Source organism: Tyto alba, unplaced genomic scaffold (genome assembly GCF_018691265.1).
Source record: "Tyto alba isolate M040663 unplaced genomic scaffold, T.alba_DEE_v4.0 Super-Scaffold_26, whole genome shotgun sequence".
NCBI classification, from domain to species: Eukaryota; Metazoa; Chordata; class Aves; order Strigiformes; family Tytonidae; genus Tyto; species Tyto alba.
The window spans coordinates 5,993,802-6,016,772 of NW_024881300.1; the positions used below are offsets into that span (position 1 = coordinate 5,993,802).

The 22,971-nt window shown below is 41.8% G+C and overlaps 1 protein-coding gene and 1 long non-coding RNA gene across 4 annotated transcripts; one reads left to right on the top strand and one right to left on the bottom strand.

Annotated features, from left to right (window-relative positions):
• Positions 1 to 2: 2 nt before the first annotated feature.
• RBL2 (RB transcriptional corepressor like 2) lies at positions 3 to 22,971 on the bottom strand. Of its 3 annotated transcripts, none has more exons than XM_042797389.1 (23): positions 22,766 to 22,971; positions 21,287 to 21,417; positions 19,886 to 20,086; positions 18,374 to 18,438; positions 14,036 to 14,164; positions 12,971 to 13,131; positions 12,802 to 12,866; positions 11,894 to 12,080; positions 9,830 to 9,996; positions 9,050 to 9,159; positions 8,073 to 8,176; positions 7,578 to 7,715; positions 7,011 to 7,175; positions 6,454 to 6,565; positions 5,540 to 5,812; positions 4,761 to 5,035; positions 4,011 to 4,187; positions 3,773 to 3,844; positions 3,270 to 3,387; positions 2,220 to 2,422; positions 1,616 to 1,780; positions 711 to 909; positions 3 to 665 (listed from the first exon to the last, which is right to left on the bottom strand). In XM_042797389.1, exons 1-22 carry the CDS (start codon positions 22,961 to 22,963, stop codon positions 739 to 741), a joined length of 3,387 nt encoding a protein of 1,128 aa, XP_042653323.1. In that variant the 5' UTR covers positions 22,964 to 22,971; the 3' UTR covers positions 3 to 665; positions 711 to 738. The 3 variants fall into 3 exon arrangements, with proteins under 3 accessions (XP_042653323.1, XP_042653322.1, XP_042653321.1); XM_042797388.1 differs by having other exon boundaries at positions 3 to 662; positions 708 to 909; XM_042797387.1 differs by having other exon boundaries at positions 3 to 909.
• LOC116962980 lies at positions 3,375 to 6,447 on the top strand. The gene is made up of 3 exons (XR_004407902.2): positions 3,375 to 3,464; positions 4,494 to 4,656; positions 6,052 to 6,447. It is a non-coding gene; the product is annotated as an uncharacterized LOC116962980 (long non-coding RNA).

Genomic DNA, 22,971 nt, shown 5'->3' on the forward strand with positions numbered 1-22,971 from the left:
AAAAAGCTAAATCTACATTTTAAGAGATGGATGGGCCCGTCCTCCTGCTGAGGAGGTGAGGTGGCCAGTTCCTGACTCTCAAGAAAAGCAATCTGAAGAAACATTACAAGCATATAAAGTTCCTTGGAAAAGAAAGCTTCTGGCATGCATCAAGTGGAAAGGAATTCTTAGTGCCATGTGCTGAAGAGGGGAGCTATGGGATGTCAATTTGTAAATAAATACAAAAGTCAAATTGCTTCAATACAGAAAGTTGGCTGGAGTCAGCCTTTGAAAAAAAATATTCACATGTAGAAAGTGCCATTGCAAATATACAGCAAAACTAATCTGCCTTAAAAATGACGCTTCCCAGCCCCACCGAAAGTGCCACCTTTGGAACGTGAGTTCCCTGTGAAGAATTGCACCGCTCGAACCAAGGCGCCGCCGCGTTACCTGCCTTCGTGCAGCGAAACAAGGTGAGGGGTTTGGGGGGCACGTGGAACCCCCCGAACGGGGCAGGAATCCAGCCAGCCGGCTTCCGTCAGGGCTTACAAAGATTATTCCCCTCTTGCCTTTCCAAGCAGAACTGGACTTTGTTACGTGTAAGTCATTATTTCTGTGGCGGTGGTTATTGTGACAGCCAAGGCAGGGTGGGAGGGGTTAGGGCGGGGCTGCCGGGCTGGGGGGGCTGCAGCAACTGCGCGGCAGGAGGCAGCAGGGCTGCGCTCCACGGCCGCCTCCCCGAGCCCTGTGCGGGGGGGCTCAGTGGGACCCTCTGTCATTTGCTACGTCTTGTAGTCGTCTTAACAGAGCCGTGTGATTCTCCTGGCAGATGCGCTTCGCTGGTGCTTCAGTGCCATCTTCTAGGAGAATGCCTCTCTTCTTTGTTGGCGTTTCTCCAGTTCGAACCATGCTGTTGATCTCCTTTAGCCTCTGGAGGGGAGAGGAGGGAAAAAAGTAGAATTATCTGTCATTATTGTGACTCCCAAAATATAGAGTGAATCTTTGTTAACTGCCTTACAGTGGGATTATGCAGGCTTCCTCTCTGGAGAGCTGTGCAGCACGGAGTGTGCCAGACTGACCTCCCTGCTGGCTGCCCGGCCCTTGGCAGCACTAGGGCACACCAGAGCCGCCCTCACACCGCGGGTGCAGCCCCGCCTGCCTGCACGGCAGCCGCCCCCCAGGGAAGAGTTCTGCATCCTTCTTGGGGACCAGAGACACCAGGAGTCAGCCCACTCCACACTGACCAGGTAGGTCGGTTCACCTTGAACCAGGCGGAGGACTTTTTCCCCCGGGGTAGGTGCGAGGGTGGGATTGTACTTCGTGTTCTCTCCAACCGGATTCCACACCCAGTAACCCACCCAGGACCCGAAAGCAAGGGGTAGCGTTGCCACGCCTCCCCAGTTGCTCACAGGGATCCCTATGAAGAGTAACTTTGAAAAGCAGACCAGTAGCGAGGACACCTAATTGCTTTACAGCTTCTGAGGTACCTGAAGGGACAGTTTGCAGAGTGTTAGGGGGAGAAAGTACGTGTTAGGCAACATGTCAGAAAGAAACGCTGCACAATCTTCTCTAATTTCACTATTAAAAAGGTAGAAATAGGGATTTATAAAAGCAAACTAAAACGCTTTAGTCTCACCTTAGATGGGCTGCTGCTGAAATAATAGAATATTTTCTCTCGAGGAGAGAGAGTAGACTCATTTTTGTGTGGCGAGATGTACACCGGGTGATTCTGGGAGAGCTGTATTCGGCGAGGAGAGCCAATCCTTACGAAGGGGTAGGGCGAGAGCGGGGGAGAATCGGCCTGCTCAGGAGAGAATGAAAATCACCCGACAGTTGGTATCTGGTCTTGGGTGTTATGACAGAAAGGCTTTTCTGAGTTAGTCACCTTACACAGTTTAGGTTTTTTTCCACTGTGTCTCACCGTACACATTTAGAAGAGATGCAAGTTTTATCACGTTATTAGGCCAGATGAGTTGATGTTTTCATTTACTTTTCTAACCCTGTCAGGCTGGCAGGTGCCGTCGCTCAGGGCTGTGTATTTCATACAGGGGGAAACAGCAAATGGGCATTGAAAGCACTCGGCGTTTTAACAGCAGAGTGTGTCCTTGAGGGGAAACTATTGTCATAAAAATGTAATCCCTTGAATTTGCTTACAGTGAAGTTAGCCAAGAGTACTTCACTGCAGGTACAGTAAAAAAAAAAGATCTATTTGCTAATGAAAAGCACAGAACTTCACTTACGGCGTTTGAAGTATACTTCAGGGCAAACTCCTTGATCTGCTCGATATAGATGTTGTTGTAGAACTGTATCAGGTCCCCTCGCTCCTCCTCCTCGGTGTCGCTGCTGGCGCCGGTCAGGCGGGTTGGCGTGGGGGGAGCGCTGCTGGGCTGCGGGCCGGGCAGGGTGCTGCTGGAGCGCATGACCGGGCTGGAGTCCCGGCTCGCTGCGGGAGAGAGCGGCCGCTCTGGTGCCTGGCCCTGCCACGGGGGCTGCTCCCTCACCACCCTCCCGCACCTGAGAGCGGCGGCCAACCGCCTGCCGCGTGCACGTACAGAAACACACTGGATTTCTGAGCTGTTACTAGATGATACTAGATGAAAATACGCAGAGCTAAAGCGCTGTTTTTTAGGCATTTGTGCTACACTTCTAACAGCAGCTCTTCCTTTGTGCCAGCTGGCACTATTAAAAGTAAGGAACAGTGCCCTTTTTCAGGTAGAACTATGTGGCTGGGTAACACTTCCTGGTGGTTGAATGTGGGAAGCTGCAAAATACATAGGAATTTTGTCCTCCCCTCCTGCCACTGTCATCTATTATATACCGTGAAAACGGGTGCTAGGAATATACAGGATGCTTAATTATAAACGTTAGTTCAAGGAAAACGTGTCAGTTCAGAAATCAAGGGAAGGATCTTCACAGATGTCAGAGACGCCCGAAGCGCTGCTGTGGGTGTCGGGTGTGCTCCCTCCCTGCAGCCGCCCCGGAGCAGGGACCAGCACCTGCTGGCCCTTCCCTGCGCCCCGGGCGGCACAAACGGAACCCGGAGGGTCCAGGCCTGGCAGCACAGTCAACTCGTAAGGTAAGTGGGTGTGGTGGTGAGATTCAGAACTGTCCAAGTGGGTGTAATGTGATGCTCGGATTACAACAACTCGTCAGTGCTATCGATATATTCTCAATTGTGTGCCAGCTTGCCACAGAAGGAACTCTTTGGGGTGGGGCAACACAAAAGCCAGCACCCACTATGTGCACAGTTTTGGAAATGGAATTCAAACCAAATATCTGCAATCACTCACTTCTTTCTTTGTTCCTCTCTTTACTCCTGTCCGTAGGCGAGTTCTGCTGGCTGCTGCTGTCACTGCTGCCGGAGCGGCAGCGTCGTCTCCCGCCTTTGATCAGGACGCTCCGATACACCTGCAGGGAAAAAGAGGGGAACAAAGGAAGGGTGATTAGATGTGCAGCTACGGCGTCAGGAAACAACAGCCTGCATGGTAGATCACCTTTTTAGAAAATTCATTGTATCAAATTGCTTATTAAAGGGGAAAATTCACCCTCCTACGAGCAGCATATCCACCAGGCACTGCCTCCTTAGGTCTTAGCTTAAGATATTTCCTAGCTGACGTACAGTTTTGCATAAAAAGCTTTCAGGAGCGCAGGATTTTGGATGCGACTGCTGCCTTCTGATGGCTCGCAGACTGCATTCACTTACTACTAAATGTTCCTTTAAAAAGCAGTCCCTTCCAAAGTAGAACTAAGGCAGAGGCTACCACCTCGTTTAATTAATAGCAGCTGTACTTACGTGACTCTTGGCTTGGGGTTGTGTGCGATAGCAGCGCATAATGTTCTGAAATGATCTATCCTCCTTAGTAACCTAAGAGGAGACGAACAGAAAAGGTTCATAGTTTCTCTGTGGGTAGCTCGTTTGTTTGGGGGTGGTTGGGTGGGCTGCTTGATCGGCTTGGGGTTTGGGGTTTTTTTGAGGAACTGTGTGTGGAATATTAAGCCCTAAAGACACTTTTTCTTCATTCACACCTTACCTTTGCCATTACGTAGATCGCGCACATCAGCAGCTGATCCAGATGTCTGTCCATCATGATTTCAGGGCAGTGCACCAAGGAATACTCAAAACACGTCCAGATCTTTTTCCGGAGCTCATCAGAGATATCGAGTTTGACACAGAGATCTCTCAGCCGAACGCTAGCTAAATGATAGACCTGTTGAAATGGAGACTGTGCTTAGGGCCCCAGCAACACCGCTTTCTCACCCAGCTGGAGCCTAGTTCTGACTTGCACACCCGGCAGAACTTGTGCAAAAGATAAGCCAAAAGAAGAATAATAAAATTTAAGTTGTTTGCCTACAGGACACAGACACTCTCAGGGCTGGGATCAATGCTAAGAAAACATTTGTTTGAAGCTGAAATTCCAGGCTGGCCTGAGCACAGGCAGGGCACCGTATAACCTACAAGCACACGGTAGTGAGTAAACCAGAAGGTCTCTAAGGTGAATTTCTTTCTTTTAAAGAGTCATAAAGAAAATGGACCCCTTGGCGTACCAGCTGGTGAAGTACCTCATCTACTTGACAGCTTGTGATGTGACAGCTGTGGAGACAGTCCACTCCTCTGCTAGTGACAAGTTACCTGCATAAAAAAACTACTCGGCAGGTCTGGCTCTGAAGGGACACCAGGTACAGATTAACTTTGAAATGGAATATTCTCCTATTTCTAGTAATAAGCAGCGAAGACTTATCAAAGACAAACTAAGCAAAGCACAAATTAGATGGAAAAGTACCTTTCTAAAGAAGAGTGCGAGCGAGCCCATCTTGCGTGGCCGGGGGGCGGGGGCAGGGGGCAGCTGCGGGGCTGGGCGCTGCTCTCCCGGCGAGATCTGCGGGACCGGTAAGGGGCCGGGGAGCTGGAGCGCTGCCCCGCTCAGCGGGGGGTTCAGGGGGGCGGCCAGGGCCTGGGCACTGAGAGGAGGAATGGGCCCGGAGACCGCTTGAGCCTGGGTGCCTACGTTGACTTGGACTGGGAAGAAAGTTATTCCTCCGTTTTCATTGGCAATACCTGTAATGTAACAAAGAGTCTGAAATAAGAGCAAGTTGGGAGGCGGGAGTGTGGGTCTGTGGTTGTTAGTGGTTTGGTTTTGATTGTCTTTCTTTTTTAAAGAATTCAGTAATTCTTTTATTAGTTGCTTTTAACTATATGTTTAGTATATTATATGTAGAATTGTTTCATCAAAATACTTATGATGAAAAGTCCGAAGGAGACAAGAAAATCATGAAGTTGAACTAAGTTTTTCATACTAATATAACTTTCACCCCATGCCAGTTCGGGAAGGAAGGCTTACTGAAATAGCTAAGATTTATAAAATAGATGGTGGCAGTTAGAACATCTTGTGCTGCACGTGTTCTAAGTTCTGCTCAGCTACTGAAACAATCTCTCCCCGTGTGAGTCCCGAAGCACACTTTTGGCTCCACTGGCATACTGCTCCCGCCCCGTCCCCCGTGCTGTGTACTGATGCTCTGCTGGGACCAAGCCCGGGTCGCTCGCCCGTCGCTCTCCTCTCACCTTGGACGGGGATGGTCACAGTCTGCCCGTTGTTGGCGGTGACGGTGGCGGTTGCCACGGTAACCAGTGTCTGCCCGGGCACCGGCGTTACGGACATGGCCTCGGGGTTCAGGCTGGGCACGGGCACCGCGTTCACCACGGGCGGCTGGGACACGCGCACCGGCGCCCCGCTGTCAGGGGGGGCATCGCTGTCAGCAAACAGTCTTCTCCGCGTAGGGTTGGCTGTGGGAGAACTGTATCTGTCGTACAGGGTTGTGGGAGAGGAGGAGAGGCCTGTGGATTAAAAAAAACCCCCATACATATTTACGTCCCATTATATAATCCCTGATTATAAAAATACCTGATGGAAGTCTAATAATCAAAATACGTTCCAGAAATGTTGTTTTTTTTTTTTTTTTAAATTCCTGATGTCTACAGTTGTGCTTCCAGGTTGCTTTTAGAGATGATTTAACATCAAATATTTCTGCATTTAATATTTTTCTAAACTAACGTATTATGTTTTGTTTTTCCAGCGCAAAAGCTTGAGACTTCACGTACCTGAATATACAGTGGAGATTCAATTCTGGTATAACAGTAAAGCAAACTGTTCACGTGCTACTGATTAGAACATAAGTTTTATGCGTGTATAAATATTATTTAACATGTGTATATGTATACATACATCTACATTGTTCATAGGCATAGCCTCCTGGAAGCACCCTCTCACTGCAGGGTTTTGTTCACACTGATAGTGAACGCGGCGGTCCTGGCCATGGGACTTAACTGGGTGAGTTGCAATAGAAACACCATTTACCCACGTGCTTGCAAGTAACTGCACAGTAACTGTAAAGCAGCATCTGTGCTATGCACCACCTAGATTGAAGAATTAAAGCCACAGTCTGAGCAGCATAAGCATGTTACACACCAAGTCTCACCTTTTCCTAGTCCTCCACTTTCTGCACGAACCTCGTTTATTCGTCTTGGTGTCAGTGGCGAACCAACAACACTGTTCCCAGCAGATCTCTCAAAGTACTGAGGCGGCATTACCTAAAATTATTTATTTATTAGAGTGTCTGTATCACAGATTGACTACGTGACAAATACGTTAAAGCTTCTGCACTACAAATCTTGAACAGCAAAACTGTATGGAAAGAAATAAAACCAAGAATATCAAAACACTTACCCTAAGCCTACCAAAACGTTGCAGTGATTGTACTACTCTCGAAGAGGCAGTACTGTAATAGTCCTTCTGTGACTACACTTAGAAGTCTCTACTTTTTACAATGTTTCTTCAGGGCCAGTAATCTTTTCAAGTGCGAGTGACTGGTGCAAACCTTCCCTGCTTGTCTGTTCTGTTCATCGCCGGGCTGCGCTGCGGGAGCCCGGCCTGCTGGGGCTGCCCAAACTGAAGGCTGGAGGCCTCCCCCCAGCAGGCTGCAGCGTCCCCTCTACGATTAGGATAACTATGCAAAACCTCCCAAGCAGCACTCACCTCTTCACAACTAGGAACTTTGTTTTCATTATCCCTGATTCTGTCCCACAGAATGGATTCCTGTTTCCACGCCATGCTTTCCAAGATCTGTTCTTCAATATGATTGAGGTGTTTTACTACTTCCCGACAAAGGCCGTCCTCTGCTCTAATGAAAACCTCAATTACCTGTAAGGTGTATAATTCCGATCAACATAATGTGCTCGTTTCATATATTTCTTCTTACAGAAAGATCTAATTCCCAATTTTCAAGGAAGAAGAGACTGTTAAAGGCTGCATTACTATGACTCAATCATATGTCATCTTGCAGTTTTACCAGAAGACAGTTATTTGTATCTTTCTAAACAAACAAACATGCCAAGCACTGTTGCAGAATAGCTCGTGGTAAATGATAATCCATCAGTTACTAGATCGATACTGGGGATAATTTTTTTTTTTCAATACAAAAATGGGCAGAGCTGAGAGTGAAGAGTTGATGTGTAAGTTAACATCTCAGTAAGGAGATGGCTTAATATGACTCCATAGAGTTCTCATGACTTGATAAGCATTTCTAGCTCTCAAAGACTTTACCTTATAAAAATGATAAACTGGAATTTCGAATATTTCAGTGATGAATGGAAAGTTTCCAGGTGGCTTATACGTAAAGGTAACGATCTCAAGGCAACATGCCAGCAGAGATCTGTGAAACACATCTTGCTCCAGTATTGCCTGCAAGAGAGTTGCAAATTGTAAAGCTGAATTTACGGTGTAACTCTAGAACAAGAAAATGCTTTCTATTCTGCCTCATCCAAAACAGGATTATCAAGCTTTTTTAGGAGATGTTATTTTGGAAGAGGCAAAACGTATCCAAAATGAGCCATCTTTACTCATTAAAAACTTCAACTATCTTTGTGTTTACAAACACAAACGAGTTCTTGTACACTTCTTCCAGGCAGGTGTACTTGCAGGGCACTTTTCAGAGATGGACCCTTATTTGAGAGACCCGTCTGTTCTGCTTTACAACTAGTTTGCTTTTTTGTAGGTACAAATTTAAAAATGAAGTACAATGGGTTTAGTTTTCCTTACAGATAAGTCAGTGTCTCCCAGTCTCCTCCTCTCCTGCTCAATGACTGATTCCAAGACCTTGTAGTACAGCACCTCAGCACGACGAAAATGCTTACTAGCAACATCTGCAGGAATTTTAAGTAGGAACAATATTGTGAAATGCGATAATTATGTTCTTTTTCTTAAGCTATAGAGCTACAACAGTTGAGGAGCTTGTGTGGATTGGATTTCTGTGCTGCTGTAGCTACAACACTTTCAGGACTAACCCAGTTAAAATTAACCTAGGCATCCCTCTCCTATGCCGCACTGACCTGCGAATGCAGAGCAGAGTCACTTACTACTGAACCCTGAGGAAAACCCTGTATAGAGGAACAACCCCTAACATTGCTGTCATACACTCTACATATTTCAAGTTCAGAAAATACATTGAAAAGTGTACCTATAGGGATCCAGCTCGCACTGCGCAACTGAAAACCCTGAAACAACTATGCTGTCAGGAACAAGGTAAGGCCCTATTATGAAACAAGAAGGTCAAGAGCATCTTCCTTATTTTCTATCTGTCTTCACACACTTGACAAATAGTACTTTTTGGTTATACTGGCAGGATTTTAATATCTGTGCTAATCCATCCTTGTATGTAAGCCAAAACTGCTGTAGGGTTTTTAAAGACTACAATTATATTTTTCATTATTATCACAGAAATCCATGTTATCACTATTATTTTACTATCTGGGAGAAAAACTGGTACGCTTAACAGTCCTTTTCATTTCACTTCTGTACAACTGAAAGTATCAACAGATTCCAGTGATATGAGCTAAGGCTGATGATAAAATCCTATGCAGGGTTGAAATTTGCCATGTCTTAAGAATACAAGGAAAGACAGAAGCAATAGAAAAGACACTTGTGCTGAAGCATAACTTGTAAGTAAAACAATTACAGGAGATCAATGTGTTTCCAGGCATTTTCATTCTTACTAGGATAAGTAAAATATTTCCCACCTTTGGAAAAATTACTGAATTCTCCTTCAGACTGCACGCTCTGGCAGTATGCTTCATACATCTCTTTCACTCTGTTTGCAATAGATTGAGAAGGATCTCTGGAACATGCCCTGAAAATAAAACCAACGTTTTCAACATACTGTTCCTACTAATTAAAAAAAAAAAAAATCTACAACCATTTTTATAATATGATGAAAGCATGAAACTGTAAATACATTGCATAGCAATACAAACACACCCCTAGCTGCCTACCTGTATGTGCGCTGTAAAATGTCCACGGCATTTTATTACTATTGTATACATTGTAGTAAATATGCACATCTTCTCATGATCAGGGGTGAATAGTTAAACTGTATTTTCTGTGTGATATCTAAAAATTGTTTCAAAGTATATTGTACCTGAAGCAATAGTTTACCTACATGGAGAATGAAATTTATTTTGCATCTCCTTCAGAGTGGAGCAACTTGCTAGGAAGTGAGATTTGCTAAGTAGGAGGAAGAAAAGTCTTGACAATTTTGTATTAGCAGTTTGCTGTTACAGAAACTCGGAACTGTTGGGTTTTAAATGTTGCATGTTCTTACAGCCATCAATCTCTTAAGGACAAATGTGTCTAAATAAAGAGAACAAAGTCTTTTGAAGATGAAACGTGTCTCTGGGTCCTAGTTTACTCCAGAACATTTTAAGACTGACTCACATTTGAAATTACACTGTTCAGCATTACTGTTTGTTATTAAAACTTTTAAAACCATATTGATTTGGTTAGCTAAACGTCAAGCTTACCTGAGTATTTGCTCCAGATTTTCACTGGGGGCATTCTTCAGCCCTGCCAGCATCGTGTGAAGGCGGCTCAAACTGTACGTTGCTATGGAAACAGGCGTCACATATGGGTTGCTCTCTTTAATATACTTGCGGCCAGTAAGCGGGGTTGTAATCCTAAGTGATTTGGACTAAAAAGACAGAAAAGAAGCATATAGCTGTACACTGCTATAAAACTCAGATACAGGTCAAAAACTAGAAGTGTCCATCTGTAGGATTCTTACCCTGTGTTACGATATAGGCCCAGAAAAAAATGGCTGGGAATCAAACCGCCCAAACTAGTTCCTGTCTCAGGTAATAGCCAGCAATTAAAGATTTACCTGTGTCACTCGGATGTTTGCATCAAACAGCACTGTACAAACTTAGTGAAAATGTGATCTCACACTGAGACACAGGCACTGCAAGTGAAGTGTGAAACCACTAGGCCAATCTAAAAAAAAAACCCCAGCCCCCCAGCAGCGCCCCATCCCTTGTGTACCAAAGGCAGCTGTAGCTCAGACGGGAAGTGTGCCGAGCCAGGGCGCGCAGCGGGTTTACCTCTTAACGAGAAAAGTCTTCCTGGATCTAACACTTAGCTTTCTAATTCATTTGCATCAGATCAAGCCATCACATCAAAATAATTTAACATCAAGGATATTCCTTCAATTAGTGCAGAGCAAAACCAATGCATCCTCTGATTATCTAACCACACTATCACTTAACCAAGAAATGTTTCCCTTACTTTAATGAATACATTACATTTTGCAGTCTCTTCACGAGGTCGAGCTCCCAATACTTGTCCCATTCTCCCCACACACTCCTAGGTGTGTTTTATTTCTGTCCCCAGGCCCTAGCAGGAAGGCTGCTTCCCCCAGCCCTACGTGGGCTGCCCGGGGCCTGCCGCAGCTCCGGCATTGCGGCTGCAAGCTGCTGCCTCACAGGCCGCACTGTCTCATCACTCCAGACACCTGCCAGAGTTACGCCAGCAAAACTTAGTGGCTGATTATTTCTTTCAATAGATCAGAAGCAAATAAATAACTGATTGCACTGATTTGCTGAATTGGGTTATTTCGGTCCCTTGTCTCCAGAATGTTGAAAGCCATTAACCAACTCTCACTCTGGAAAAAGATCCCACAGCTGTGGCGGTGATCGAGACTGTTTTACCCTTTTGCTCTCTGTAATCTAACTGTGCTAATACAGCTTATACCCTTCTTCATTTGCCTGTGGTATCCTTCCTCCTTTAAGATCTCTTCTCCATCCTCAGGAATATTTTGATATTCTGTCATCACAGCTGTACATGTCTGCATTCAAAGCCAGTGCCTGCTTTTCAAAAGCTTTTCTAGGCACACAAAGGCCCTGATCATTTTCTAGGTCTTCTCTTCATTGTTCTGAAACATGTAGTGTTCTTTATCCTCTCAAATACCACATTCTACGCTATTTTATTACTCATACCTATGTATCTATAACACACATATCTACGTATCATGCTTTTAAGCAAGCAAGGTGAAAACCATTCCCTAGTGATTTAACTACAATTGTAACCAGATGTAATATTAACACCCAAAGCACATCTGTTAAAACAAACAACGTGCAAAGTGCTGAGCAGCTTTGCGTATGTTAAGCGAAAAAAGGCATATGGGACAGAGATGTGAGGGAAGGGAAAGTTGGCTGGGAAGGACCAGGGGGCCCCGGCAGTTGCAGGACAATTCAGCACCTGCCAACCAACCATGGAGAACTGCCCGCTCTGTCACGCTTGAAAATCTGCACCTACATTTACCTAAAGATACCTCTTTGGGTAATTACCTAAATATTCTCTACATTGCATTTAACCAAAGAAAACCCAAATGTATGGAAAAATTCTGTCCCCAAACCCCCGAAGTAAACAATATATCTAATCACTTACAAAATCTAACACAGTTATGCTGTGTACACTCCCAGATCACCTTGAACAATAGATGGTAATTTTCAGTAGCTCCTTCTCCTCATCACAGACCAACTCACAACTTCTTCTCCGTGTAAAAACGGCAACACGTTCCATGTCATACTCACCCTGTCAAAGTGCTGCTGCAAGTTATGCTTCACCTGCACCCTTTCAGCTGTTTCCATCCCTGAAGGTGTATTTAAGCACCTTGTGAGAGTTCCAATTTCTTCATCCGCATCCTCCCCAAGAAATATTCGCTCATCAAGATTTCCTACTGACAAAACATACTCCTCGTAGGCCTTGTTGATGGCTTTGCTACAGCAGAAAGGAAGAGACAGATATAAACCCCCCTCCATTTACACAGTGCTTTGTTCACCTGCGTACTGAATGAACACCGTTCTGGCCTGCTGGAAGTCTACTTTACAACTTCTTTTAGCTGACTTAAGCACTGGAGCTCCTTTAAAATCTACAGTATCTTAAACATGACGTTGTTTTTCCATTATATCTGATGGCTTGCCATCTAGCATAGCTGCAAAAGGAACATAATCCAACACTAGTAGCTCGCATTTGGCTGAAAACTCTTCAAAACTTACGCAGAATCACATCATCATAAACTCGGCTTATCATTTGCACACCATTTGAAAGAAAGTAAGTCCTACTCATGAGCATCTCTAGGTTTATAAAGAAAAAAATACCACCAAACCCCATTTTTCCCTCCCACTGCCCACTCAATGTGCTCCCACATCTTTTTCATACTAACACTGAGTTATATACAAAAAAAAAATTGGAGGAAGCATAGAAACGTAAGAACAAAACCAGACATCAAGTGACATCATTCTGAAGACTCATTCCTCTTTCAAATACGCCTCAGACCATACCACCTCAAAGAAAAGGAACTGAAACACAATGTAATGTATAAACACTAATACCTATGCAAGTCACCTAGCTAGTACTAGTGCTAAGACACAGATAATCAGGCAAGTGCAGTCGTATTACAGATACTACTGCAAACCAAACCACGAAGCCAGTGACTCACAAGCTATCTCCGAAGTTCCCAGGATCTAGAAATCCCGTCAGATTTTCGTCTTTTCCCTTTAAAAGCTGTAAGACAGTTAAGAACAAATGATGGACTCTTCAGTTCTTAAAAGGTTCTGAAGATAATGAGTAAGGAGAAATTTTTTTACATGACAAATTTATTGACCAACCTTTTTGTCAAACAGTTTCCGAATATATGGCTTCCAAAAATGTTCCTTTATGCCTTTTGCTTCTAAAACTAATCCATAATGTAATGAACACAGTTTTTCAATGATGCAGGGAGGATCAGATGATACTTTATAATCCTTACTATGGAAGTCTTCAGGTAGACCTACAATTAAGAATACTACAGTATTTAATCCTGCAAATCTATATCCTGTTTTCTAATTAAACTTAAATTCTATGCTGTGTAGTCTAGACAGTGTGAAATGAAAATAGTCAACTAATGAATTCCCTTGAAAGATTTATTAATTATAGTGCCCACTCAATTTGATGTTATCAAAAGACAATTTTGAGTCAGAGATTTTAAAAAATTACATATTGAGTGATAAAAATTAAAAGATATCAGTTCTAACAGAAAATGAATCAAACACTCTTGAACTATTATATTTATTCAAATAAATTTGAGATAATGGTTCCAGGTCACAGTCGAACCACTACAAAGTAAATGCAAATACCCTACAGCACTGAAAAGGAAGCATAAGTCTCAAAAGAATTAAATCAGAAATTCAGTGGCAACTTCTCACCATTCATTTGCATTTGTGGTGATCAAGTCAACCTACGTTTCCATTCTCTTCAGAAAGAGAACAGCAGCAATCCAGAAAAGAGAAGGAAACAATCAAGTTGCCGCTCTCATCTTTGAGCACGGGAGCTTTCCAAACAGCTGCCTCCCAGGAACTCTCCAGTCTGAGTGTGTCCCTTAACAACCGCATCATTATGCACGCCTTCACTGACATTAAAATGTCATTAACAGAAATTGTTACTTTGGAACTTCCTTCAATGGTATTTCCATAGTAAATTAAATAATTGACTTACTATACTATTGACAAAATTCAGTAGTCTGTTATTACATACTACATTAATAGAAATCTAACTCTGCAGCTAGATACAGAATGTATGAATTCAAACCCATATTATTCAATTTATTCTCTGTCACACCGATCCTTACTAATTTCAGTAGCCTCAGAAGTTCTTTCAGACTTTGGATAAAGATTGATAGTTTCTTTTCAACATACCTTTAAAATTAGGATTCAGAAGTTCTTTACGGTTAGGGCACTGGAGAGCATTTCCATACACTAGATCCAAAGCACATAACAAGAGGTGGTAGGAATTGACCAAGTCATCACTGATCATAGGGAAATTACCTTCAATATTAGAAAGACAGAAGACATTAATTAAAACTAATTAAAATTCTTTCAACCAAGAAACTGTTGACATTTTCATTACAATCAACAATGGAGCCTTGGAAACATAGACTTTGGTGACTATAAATACCTGGACAGAAATGCAGGTAGCAAAACAGACACACACTTAATAAAATATAGCAAATATAATAGTAAAATATGTTGTCAGGAACAGCAGCAATTGTGTAGGAACTCAGATATACTGTGCTGTGCTGAAAACAAACCTTACCAAATGTTGACAAACATGATATTACTGTGAATGAGGGAGTCTGCAATCTGATTAATCAGTGCATAACTTGAAGCAGCATGAACAGTGTAATGCAAAGTGCCCTCAAGGAAGAAAAATATGTTACCAGAACTCTGGCAACACAAGCCCCAGTGTCTGGCAGAGTAACATCCTTGGAGATTCTTACTCTACCTGCCTGAAGCAGAATCTTGTTCTAAAGGAATGTAAGGGGGAAGAACGTGTTCCAACAGAGACTTCCCTTTTCCCCAATTTTGCATTGCTGTAAAGCGTTGCAAAGAACTTGAACTTTTGCTGGGCTAGACCCATGCGTTCAGATGTCCTAGAAAGAGCAAGCGCTGCCTCCTCCTTCAATTCCCCCCATTCTCCAGAATGAACCTACATCCGATTCAACTCAAAGTCAGGAGATTATTTTTCTTTACCAATCTGTTTTCTTTGCAAAAATTGTGTTGTGAGCACGCTCAATATAAACAGCAATAAATAAAACTTAATTTCTCTTGCATTTTACAAAAGAGTTCAAATGCGTTTCTTTGATCTGGTTTACAAGGTAGCTTTATTTCCTATAGCTCCTAAAGTATTTCTTATTTATCACCTTCCTGTAGAAAAGAATCCTTGCTACCTCCTCACTCTTTTATCACCTTTCACAAAGATTATACTCGGATTCATGCCTCTTTACTGAACCTACTTAGGTTTATGATATTTCTTTAGGGGAATGGCCATAGCTAAAAACAGTCATGTAAAATAAACCATACCATTAATTAATAACATAAATCACAATTCCATGAATTGATATACACAGCTTGACTTTCTATCACTCTTTCAATAGTAATAAGTTTTCTACTTTTTTTTTTTTTCTCCTTTCAGGTAAGATCCAAACCACACAGCTGAGCCAAGTATGAAGAAAAGATTTAAAACCTTGAAGAACTCTATCATATAGTTATAGAAAATCTATCATAGAATTCACTTAGAACACACTGAAATGTGTGTATGATTAAAGAATATTTCTAAATTATGCTGTTACTTTTCTACCTGTAACATACCCATTTGTTCAAATTTATATTTCATTTTCTGATTCCATGTTTGTTAAAAGAAAATAATTTCAATGCAGATAATTGGAACTACTTAAAATAATGAAGCCTACATGAAATTTGAATTAACTATACACATTCATCAGTTATTTCTGAATCATTAAAGGTTCACAGCAAAGCAACGAAAGTCCTAAATACAGTAGTAAAATTTTAAGCAGTAAAAATCTTAAAGAAGTAATTCTTGTAACATAGGTTCAATTTCATAACCACAAAGTCTAACATAGCAACTGTTACTGTCAGCACAGTCAAAAATAAATCTAATTTTACAATACCAAGTTTCATATAAATTATTTGTCAATGACATTTCAAAGAATAGCTTACTGCTTTCTTCCACAACCTAGTACCAAATAATAAAAGTTATCTCAGTGCAGCAGAGATGTATTTTTTTCAATTCCATTTTAAAGAAAGAAAAAAAAAAAAGTCAAGATCAAGAGTTTACAGATAAATTCTGACAAATAGTATATGCAAGAATTGCAGTATTGCTAAACAAAGTTGCTATCTTACTTTGTGGTGTATAGCAAAGGTACAAGCAAGACCTGTACTTTCTGCATTTGTGAAACTGAGCGCAATGATCTTCAGGCTGGCAGAAACACCAGAGGCAAGCCTGAACTTGCCACTGATGTGCGGTTGCCACGATAAGGATTACTGCCAACCCTCAAAGCAGTGAGCAAAACCTACCAGGGCTAGTAAATGCCTTAAATAGTCAACATTTAGTTTCCATTTTTGTGCTGCCACACTTAAAAACTGTAAAATTAAAGTGACTAGTGGTAAATTTATTTACCTACTCTAAATTTCCCTTTTTCTTGTAAAATTTAATTGGCTATGTTATCAAGACAGTATTCTTTACAAAGTAATTTGTGTGTCTGAAACTGCTTGATAATTGTACTTAATTTATTATGTAGTTACTTGATGGTGTAGTTACTCAAACACATTAACCAGTAACATAGCAATAGGAAGATTCAGAATCCTTTTGCACTTTGTCAACTGACCAATCCACCCATAGAAGTGCAGATTTTATAGAGGAGAAAAGAAAAAGAAATGATTTTTCAGACTGACCTACTTACTCTCAGCTGCCTAACTGTGCTAAAGAAGTGACTGGAAATCAAGGACAGTACTAACTCTCCTCTGGACTTGGTGGAATACGAATAGGTATTTCATACTACTTGAGAGTGATAATCTGGACTAAAAAAAAAAAAAAAAAAAAAAAAGATGAAAATCGTTTCAGGGTTGCAAGCAACATATTAGTTTAGGAAAGATTTCTCTTCCTCAGTGAAGTGGACTCTGCAGCCTGGTGGAAAAAGGCATCTTCTACATCAGATAGAGTGTTCAGTGCAGCACTCGTGCTATAGCACACCCCTCCTGATCTTCGTACAAAGATGTGACGGTGAGGGTACAGTAACACAACCAGCAACTTTTCCTAAAAGGAGCTGCTGGCAACCCTCTGCAATGTGGTGCAGTGTAGAAAGAAAGGCTAATCTGTTTTGAACAAAATTAGTGCCAGATAATTCAATATTGTGACAGCCTACTCTGTCCTATCCTCAAAAGCAGCCAATTAAGGAAAACATAGCACAGTGCAGGAAACTTAACAATGGTTTACAAAAGTCACCCCAACACACACTCCCAAACCAAATCCAAATTCCTTTTAACTATTTCCTTGTAGAGATTAAGCTTTTAGTTTTCTTCTACTAGAAGTTATCTTGTGAAAAAATATAACAAGTCTCTGGAAATTATCAATGAACCTGAATCTACAAAGATGTTCTTTCAGTAAGGAATATACATCTTGTCTTTATTTTCCTCAAAACAATATCTTACTTATACAGAATTCCCAGTGAACACTCATCCAAGCAGTACTTGAATAAAGCCCTAGGTATGCAGAAACTCTTTCATCTGCAGGTTTGATGAGGAAAGGCTTTAGACTATATGTGATACCAGTGAACAACTCCAGCCTAAAATAAGGATTTAATCATATTCCCTCCTGTGGCTTTTTATCCCATCAGTCATTAACCAGAGAAACTGCTGAAGTTCTCTACTATTCTTATTAGCTTTAAAACTGCTCTGACGATAAAGGTTATATACACATTGCAATATATTGTCTGGTTATTGCATTATTTCTACAGAGGCATATTAACAGAGGATCTCTCCTTATGTGTTCCAAAGGAATCTGAGTCTTCAAGACAGTCAGCTGTTTATACGTATACTGCTACTGTCCAAAATGCAAAAGAAAATCACCCTTGAAAGACAGGTCCAGGCAGACCTATTTAGTAATACGGTTATTTGATACTGTTGCTGCGTACTCTTTTTTTAAAAAGGTAGGGGGCAAAAAGGCTATCAAAAGAATTAGAATGCTATCCGTGATACTAGTGTCAAAGTATTCACACCAAAAATTTTGTGATAAAATTTCACTAGGTTGTAGAAAAAAAAAATTAATTCAATATTTTCAGTGTTAATGGAAACTTAGGAGTAATTTAAATATTATTTGTTCCTAGTAAGCATGCACCTTATGCTAATTACAACATCATCTAAATATGAACTCACTAAAACTCTAAGCTACTTTTTCCCCCTGCAATTACAGCTTAAGTCTCCAGAATACTAGAAACTTTGTAAAACTATTCCACACAAAAGGCAAGCTGTTTGGACATAGAGCTCACCTTAAAAGTGTGGTAAAACATACAGCTGGGGAAATGATGACCGGATACATTCCTTCAGGCTGTTCTGAGGGACTTTTTTCGGGGCCTAAATCCAGAAATGCCTACATCTGTTTCAGTGTTTAAGGATTGATCTAAGATAACAACTAACAAAACCAGGTTTGCCGTATTTAATCCCTTTTAAGTCTCTTACCTTTTGCATGAACAAACAGCACCCAGCAAAACTGGAAAACTTCAGTCACAGTACAGGGTTGCCGTCTGTTGGGGAAAAATACAGCAAGACAACACACAATCAGCTCAATGAATGAAGAGTGATTGAACGTCAGAAAGCATTCAATGGTTCTAAAAGAAAATTAAGTTTTACTACAGTGTGGCCAAAATCTTAAACTCTTCCCACAAAAACCTGACTAAAGGTAATAAAGCAAGCTGCACAACGGTTTGGTGCAGACACAAGTGGAACCCCGCTCTCAGTCTGCATGCGATAATTCAAATGTCACTAGAGCAGACCAACACAGCAGATGGCATTAGAAATGTGCCAAGGCTTGAGCAGAAAATCACTAGAAATTTACTGTTAAATATAGCTGGCCTAAATGTCTTCTTTTAAGCCAAAATTGTGATATTAGTTGCAAAGAACAGGTACATATCTGAATTTAAAACCTACAGAAAATCTTGTATCTGCTTTTCCATACAACAATATCACAAATGGTACATACAGTCAACTGAAATAGTTTGAGAGCCAGAGCTGAGATTCCCTATTCATAAGAATTCTAAGCATGTATGCATGTTCTTGGAGGAACACATTACACAGTGTGTTGATATTAATGTACTCAGTACAGGCAAGACTTTCAGAACTGTGTGTTCACAAGTGTGTCATCTAAGTACTAATGTAAAGTATTTTGCATTTGGTTACAAATACCACTAGGTGATGCTCACAAGAACATCAAGGGGGAAAAAAGCCAATAAACTCAACTAAGAAATAATCTATAAATATTAGAAAAAGTAAAAGACAATTAAAAACAAACAAACAAAAAAGAAAACAAACAAAAAAAACAACATAAAAGCAACCAAACAATGGCACTTCACTGTAGTGAAGACGAAATACTGAATGGGAATAAACGAACCTCTACTAACTGCCAGGAGAAATGACAAGCCATGCTGTGCTGGCACAAACAGATGAGATCTTGTTAAGATACAAATAACCAGAAAACAGGGCTAGCACTTAGTTTTCACAGCACTTTTAATGCAAACGGTAACAAAGAAACAAAGCTTCTACCATAAATGAAAGTATCCAGAAGGTATCAATGAAGAAAACGACAGGAATTACTAGGCAGTGAAACAGGCCGAGTCGTTCTGTGAGCTATCGAGGCTATGCAGATTGTACAAAGATCCGATTATTCCAGCCTTTTCCATCTTAGAAATTCTAATATTTCTCTTGTCTACACGCTGATTATCATCTCTCCCCTTTCTCCCACTCCCTCCAAATCATACATACTTAGCAGCTTTGGGATTTCCTGCACCCTGTCAGTTCTGACAAACTGCAAAAAGACTGAAAAATTGCTGTGACAAGGACAGAGACACCAACTCTGATATTGTGAAGAGCTACTATGAAAATACAGTCAAAAATACAAGTAAAACAACTGAGCAACTTTGTTATATTTTTGTAACAGTAATGCTCTAAAATCAGTCTAAAATCACAGAAATGTACCTCTGTTTTCTTCCTCTTTGTTGACGAGGTTGATCTTCTTGAGGATATCTGAAAATGTCCTGAAAAATAGGCTCATACTTCTTAAAAATTACTGCAGAAACTGTAAAGTTTCTCTCTAATCTCTCAGTTCGTTCTCTGAATTGGGAGGGTAGATTTGCCATGTCCTCCCACTTTTTCATCTTGTTAAAAAACTCGATCAAGCTGAAAATAACCAAATGAGTTAGGTGTAAAAGGGTTTGTTTGTTTGTTGGGTTTTTTTTGTTTGTCTTTTTTTTTTTTTTCCCCAGAAATGCACAACAGGTTTTCAACAAGTTTAATTTCTCCTTCCCAAATTACTGATACAATGGCGGTTACAAACATGACAACGTACTCAGAGCCAATCCTTCACCCATAAACAAGCTCAGATAGCTTGCAAAACATTTTTATATCCTCAGTTGATGACCATGTTAACTGTAAATTACAATTCTGGCTTTTCCTCACAAAGTCACAATCAGCTCCAACAGTCATATTACTCTAAAATCTGTATTACCCTAAGTTTTCTGAATAATATATTAACTTAAAAAAACCTCGGAGTTCTACAACGCTAAGAAGATTATACAAAGTATGGGAAAACCCCTAAATTTCACTTGATAAATTTGGCTTTCGTTTATTTTTCACTCCTTTATCTACACCTATTTTTTCAGTGTTATTGGTCTTTGATAGCCCAGATCACAGAAACAGTTTATCTACATTAAATTCCCTGAATTTCTGATTTGAAAAAAAAAAAAAAAATTAAAAGAACACTTGTATTGTTTAAACCAATAGCAATCCTTCAGCAGTAAAGATGGGGAGAAAAGGTGCATAAGAAGATTCTTTCCCCGCCTTCCCCCAATCTACTAAATTGTTATAAAATAGATTGTTTATATTATATAAAGTCAATTGCTTCAGGAAGTTTCTCTTAATTGCTTTACAGACAAACATTTGATGCAAATTTGAATATCCAATTCTGACAAAACTTAAGTTTCATAAAACAATAATATGTGAAAAGCGAAGTCTTCTTACAAAGAAAAGGAAGATAAATTGTGTGAATATTTTCACAACCAATTAAAAATGGATTCTCACATGAGAAGTTCACACTCTGCACACCCTTCAAAACCAGACCATTCTTTAGAGACTGGTTTCCTTCTCCTTTGAGAGAAGGAAATCAATCTCTGATTTTGAAAATCTGTGTTTCAACAACACAGTAATGACCAAATGGTGCTGTCCTACTTCTGTGGTAATGAGCTGCAACAGAAAGATTCCAGTGACATAAAAGCAGGAAAAAAGCAAGATATTTAGCCTTTGTTCTCAATTTCTAAATTTCACAAGCTGATAAGCAGTTTTGGAGATTTTGTAAGTGTTTAAAAATTAGCAAAAAGTTACCTTTGCTCTGAACAGCGCAAAATTCTGGTTAAAGACACATAATTTCCCTCAGCTGTCCCTCTGCTCACAGTTGGAACTGCTTTTCTGCAAGCCACATACAAGGCACACGCTAGCCAGTGCAGATCATTTCCCTGTGAATTAAAACATCAGGCATCTAAAAGAGTTCACTGAAAATTAAAACATACATGTGCACACAGCATCAGGAAGGACAGAACTGTGACCCAACTGAATGAAGTTCAACCAGTGACAAAGTTGATTCCTTGTTTCAAAGTTCTGTTGAGCTACTTTGTGTTTTTTTAACTAGAAAAAAAAAAAAAAAAAACAGGTGCCAAGCAGATACTTAACACTGAACTGTGTCAAATTACATAGTTACTAGTTATCTTTATAAATTTCACACTTGACCTAAAGTTTAGCAGTATATCTTTAGCGGTGTTGTTCTCCTATAATAACATCTTGTACTGCCGTGATGTTAAAAAAAAATATATGTATGTAAAAAGTACAGTTCCTTGCTATCAGAACATTCATCTGTCCTGGACAGACAGTGAGAACATAAAAATCTAGTTTCCATTTTTCTCTGTATTATACAGCAGAACAATTACTCAACCTGGTACCTAAAGACAGAAATTAATTCCAACGAAAACCTTCAAAATCTTATTCTCCTTCTTCGATTAAAAAATAACGTTTAATCGGGAAAAAGACAGTAAAAAGTAAGAGGTGCACAGAACGCTGCATTCGATGCCGCGGGTTTCGTGGGCGATGTGGCATCACGGGGCCAGAGGAGCACACGCCGCCGGTACAACACGAGTTTTCTGTCCGAGGTTCCCAGCCCGCTGCTGAGGGCGGCGGGAGTGAGAGACCCCCGGCCCCGCGCAGCCCGGGCTGACGCGCTTTTCTCCTAAGCGCCACCTTTATTTTCGAAAAGCCGCCGGGTTAAAAGGCATCTCCCGACGAAAGCCGGCGCGGCACTTCATGCCACCCTTTTAAAGGACGGTGTTACAAAACCTGCACGCCTTGAACCATCCGCGAGGCTTCGTTATTTATTCTAATAGGGCTGAAATAATTATCTCCCTGGTCAACTGAACAGCTACTGATAAGCGTTCACTGTATTACGTTTGCCAGCCTAAAGTAAGAAGGCTCCAGCGATACGACCGCTTTTATTTTTAACTCCTGTTCACCGCTATGACTGGGGATTATTATTATTTTTTCATTTCCAATGCTCTCTCTGCGCGATGAGGGGCCGGGCCGGGCCTGAGGGCCGCGGCGGGACCCTCGAGCGGGCCGGGCCGGGCCAGGCCAGGCCAGGCCGGGAGCGGGGAACGTGCCCCGGCTGGGCCGCGCCTCAGCGCCGGGAGGAGCGACCGCCATGCCCCCAGGGCCGTCCCCTTCCCTCCCCGCCGCTTAACCCTCTCCGTCCCGCCGCGCTGCCCAACCGCCTCAGCGCGGCCACCACACCCCCCAGCCCCCACCCCCGCCCCTCACCTCCAGCGTGTAGTTGCGCTTCATGCTCTGGTAGCTGAGCCAGGCCTCGGAACGAGCGCGCTCGTCCATGTTGAGGCTGCTGCAGAGCTCCTCGTAGCGCTGCCGGGTGTCCCCGTCCTCGCCCGGCGGGGAGGGGGCGGCGGAGCGGGCCCCCCCCCCGGCCCCCGCCTCGGCCTCCTCCTCCTCCTCGCCCGGCATCCCGCGCC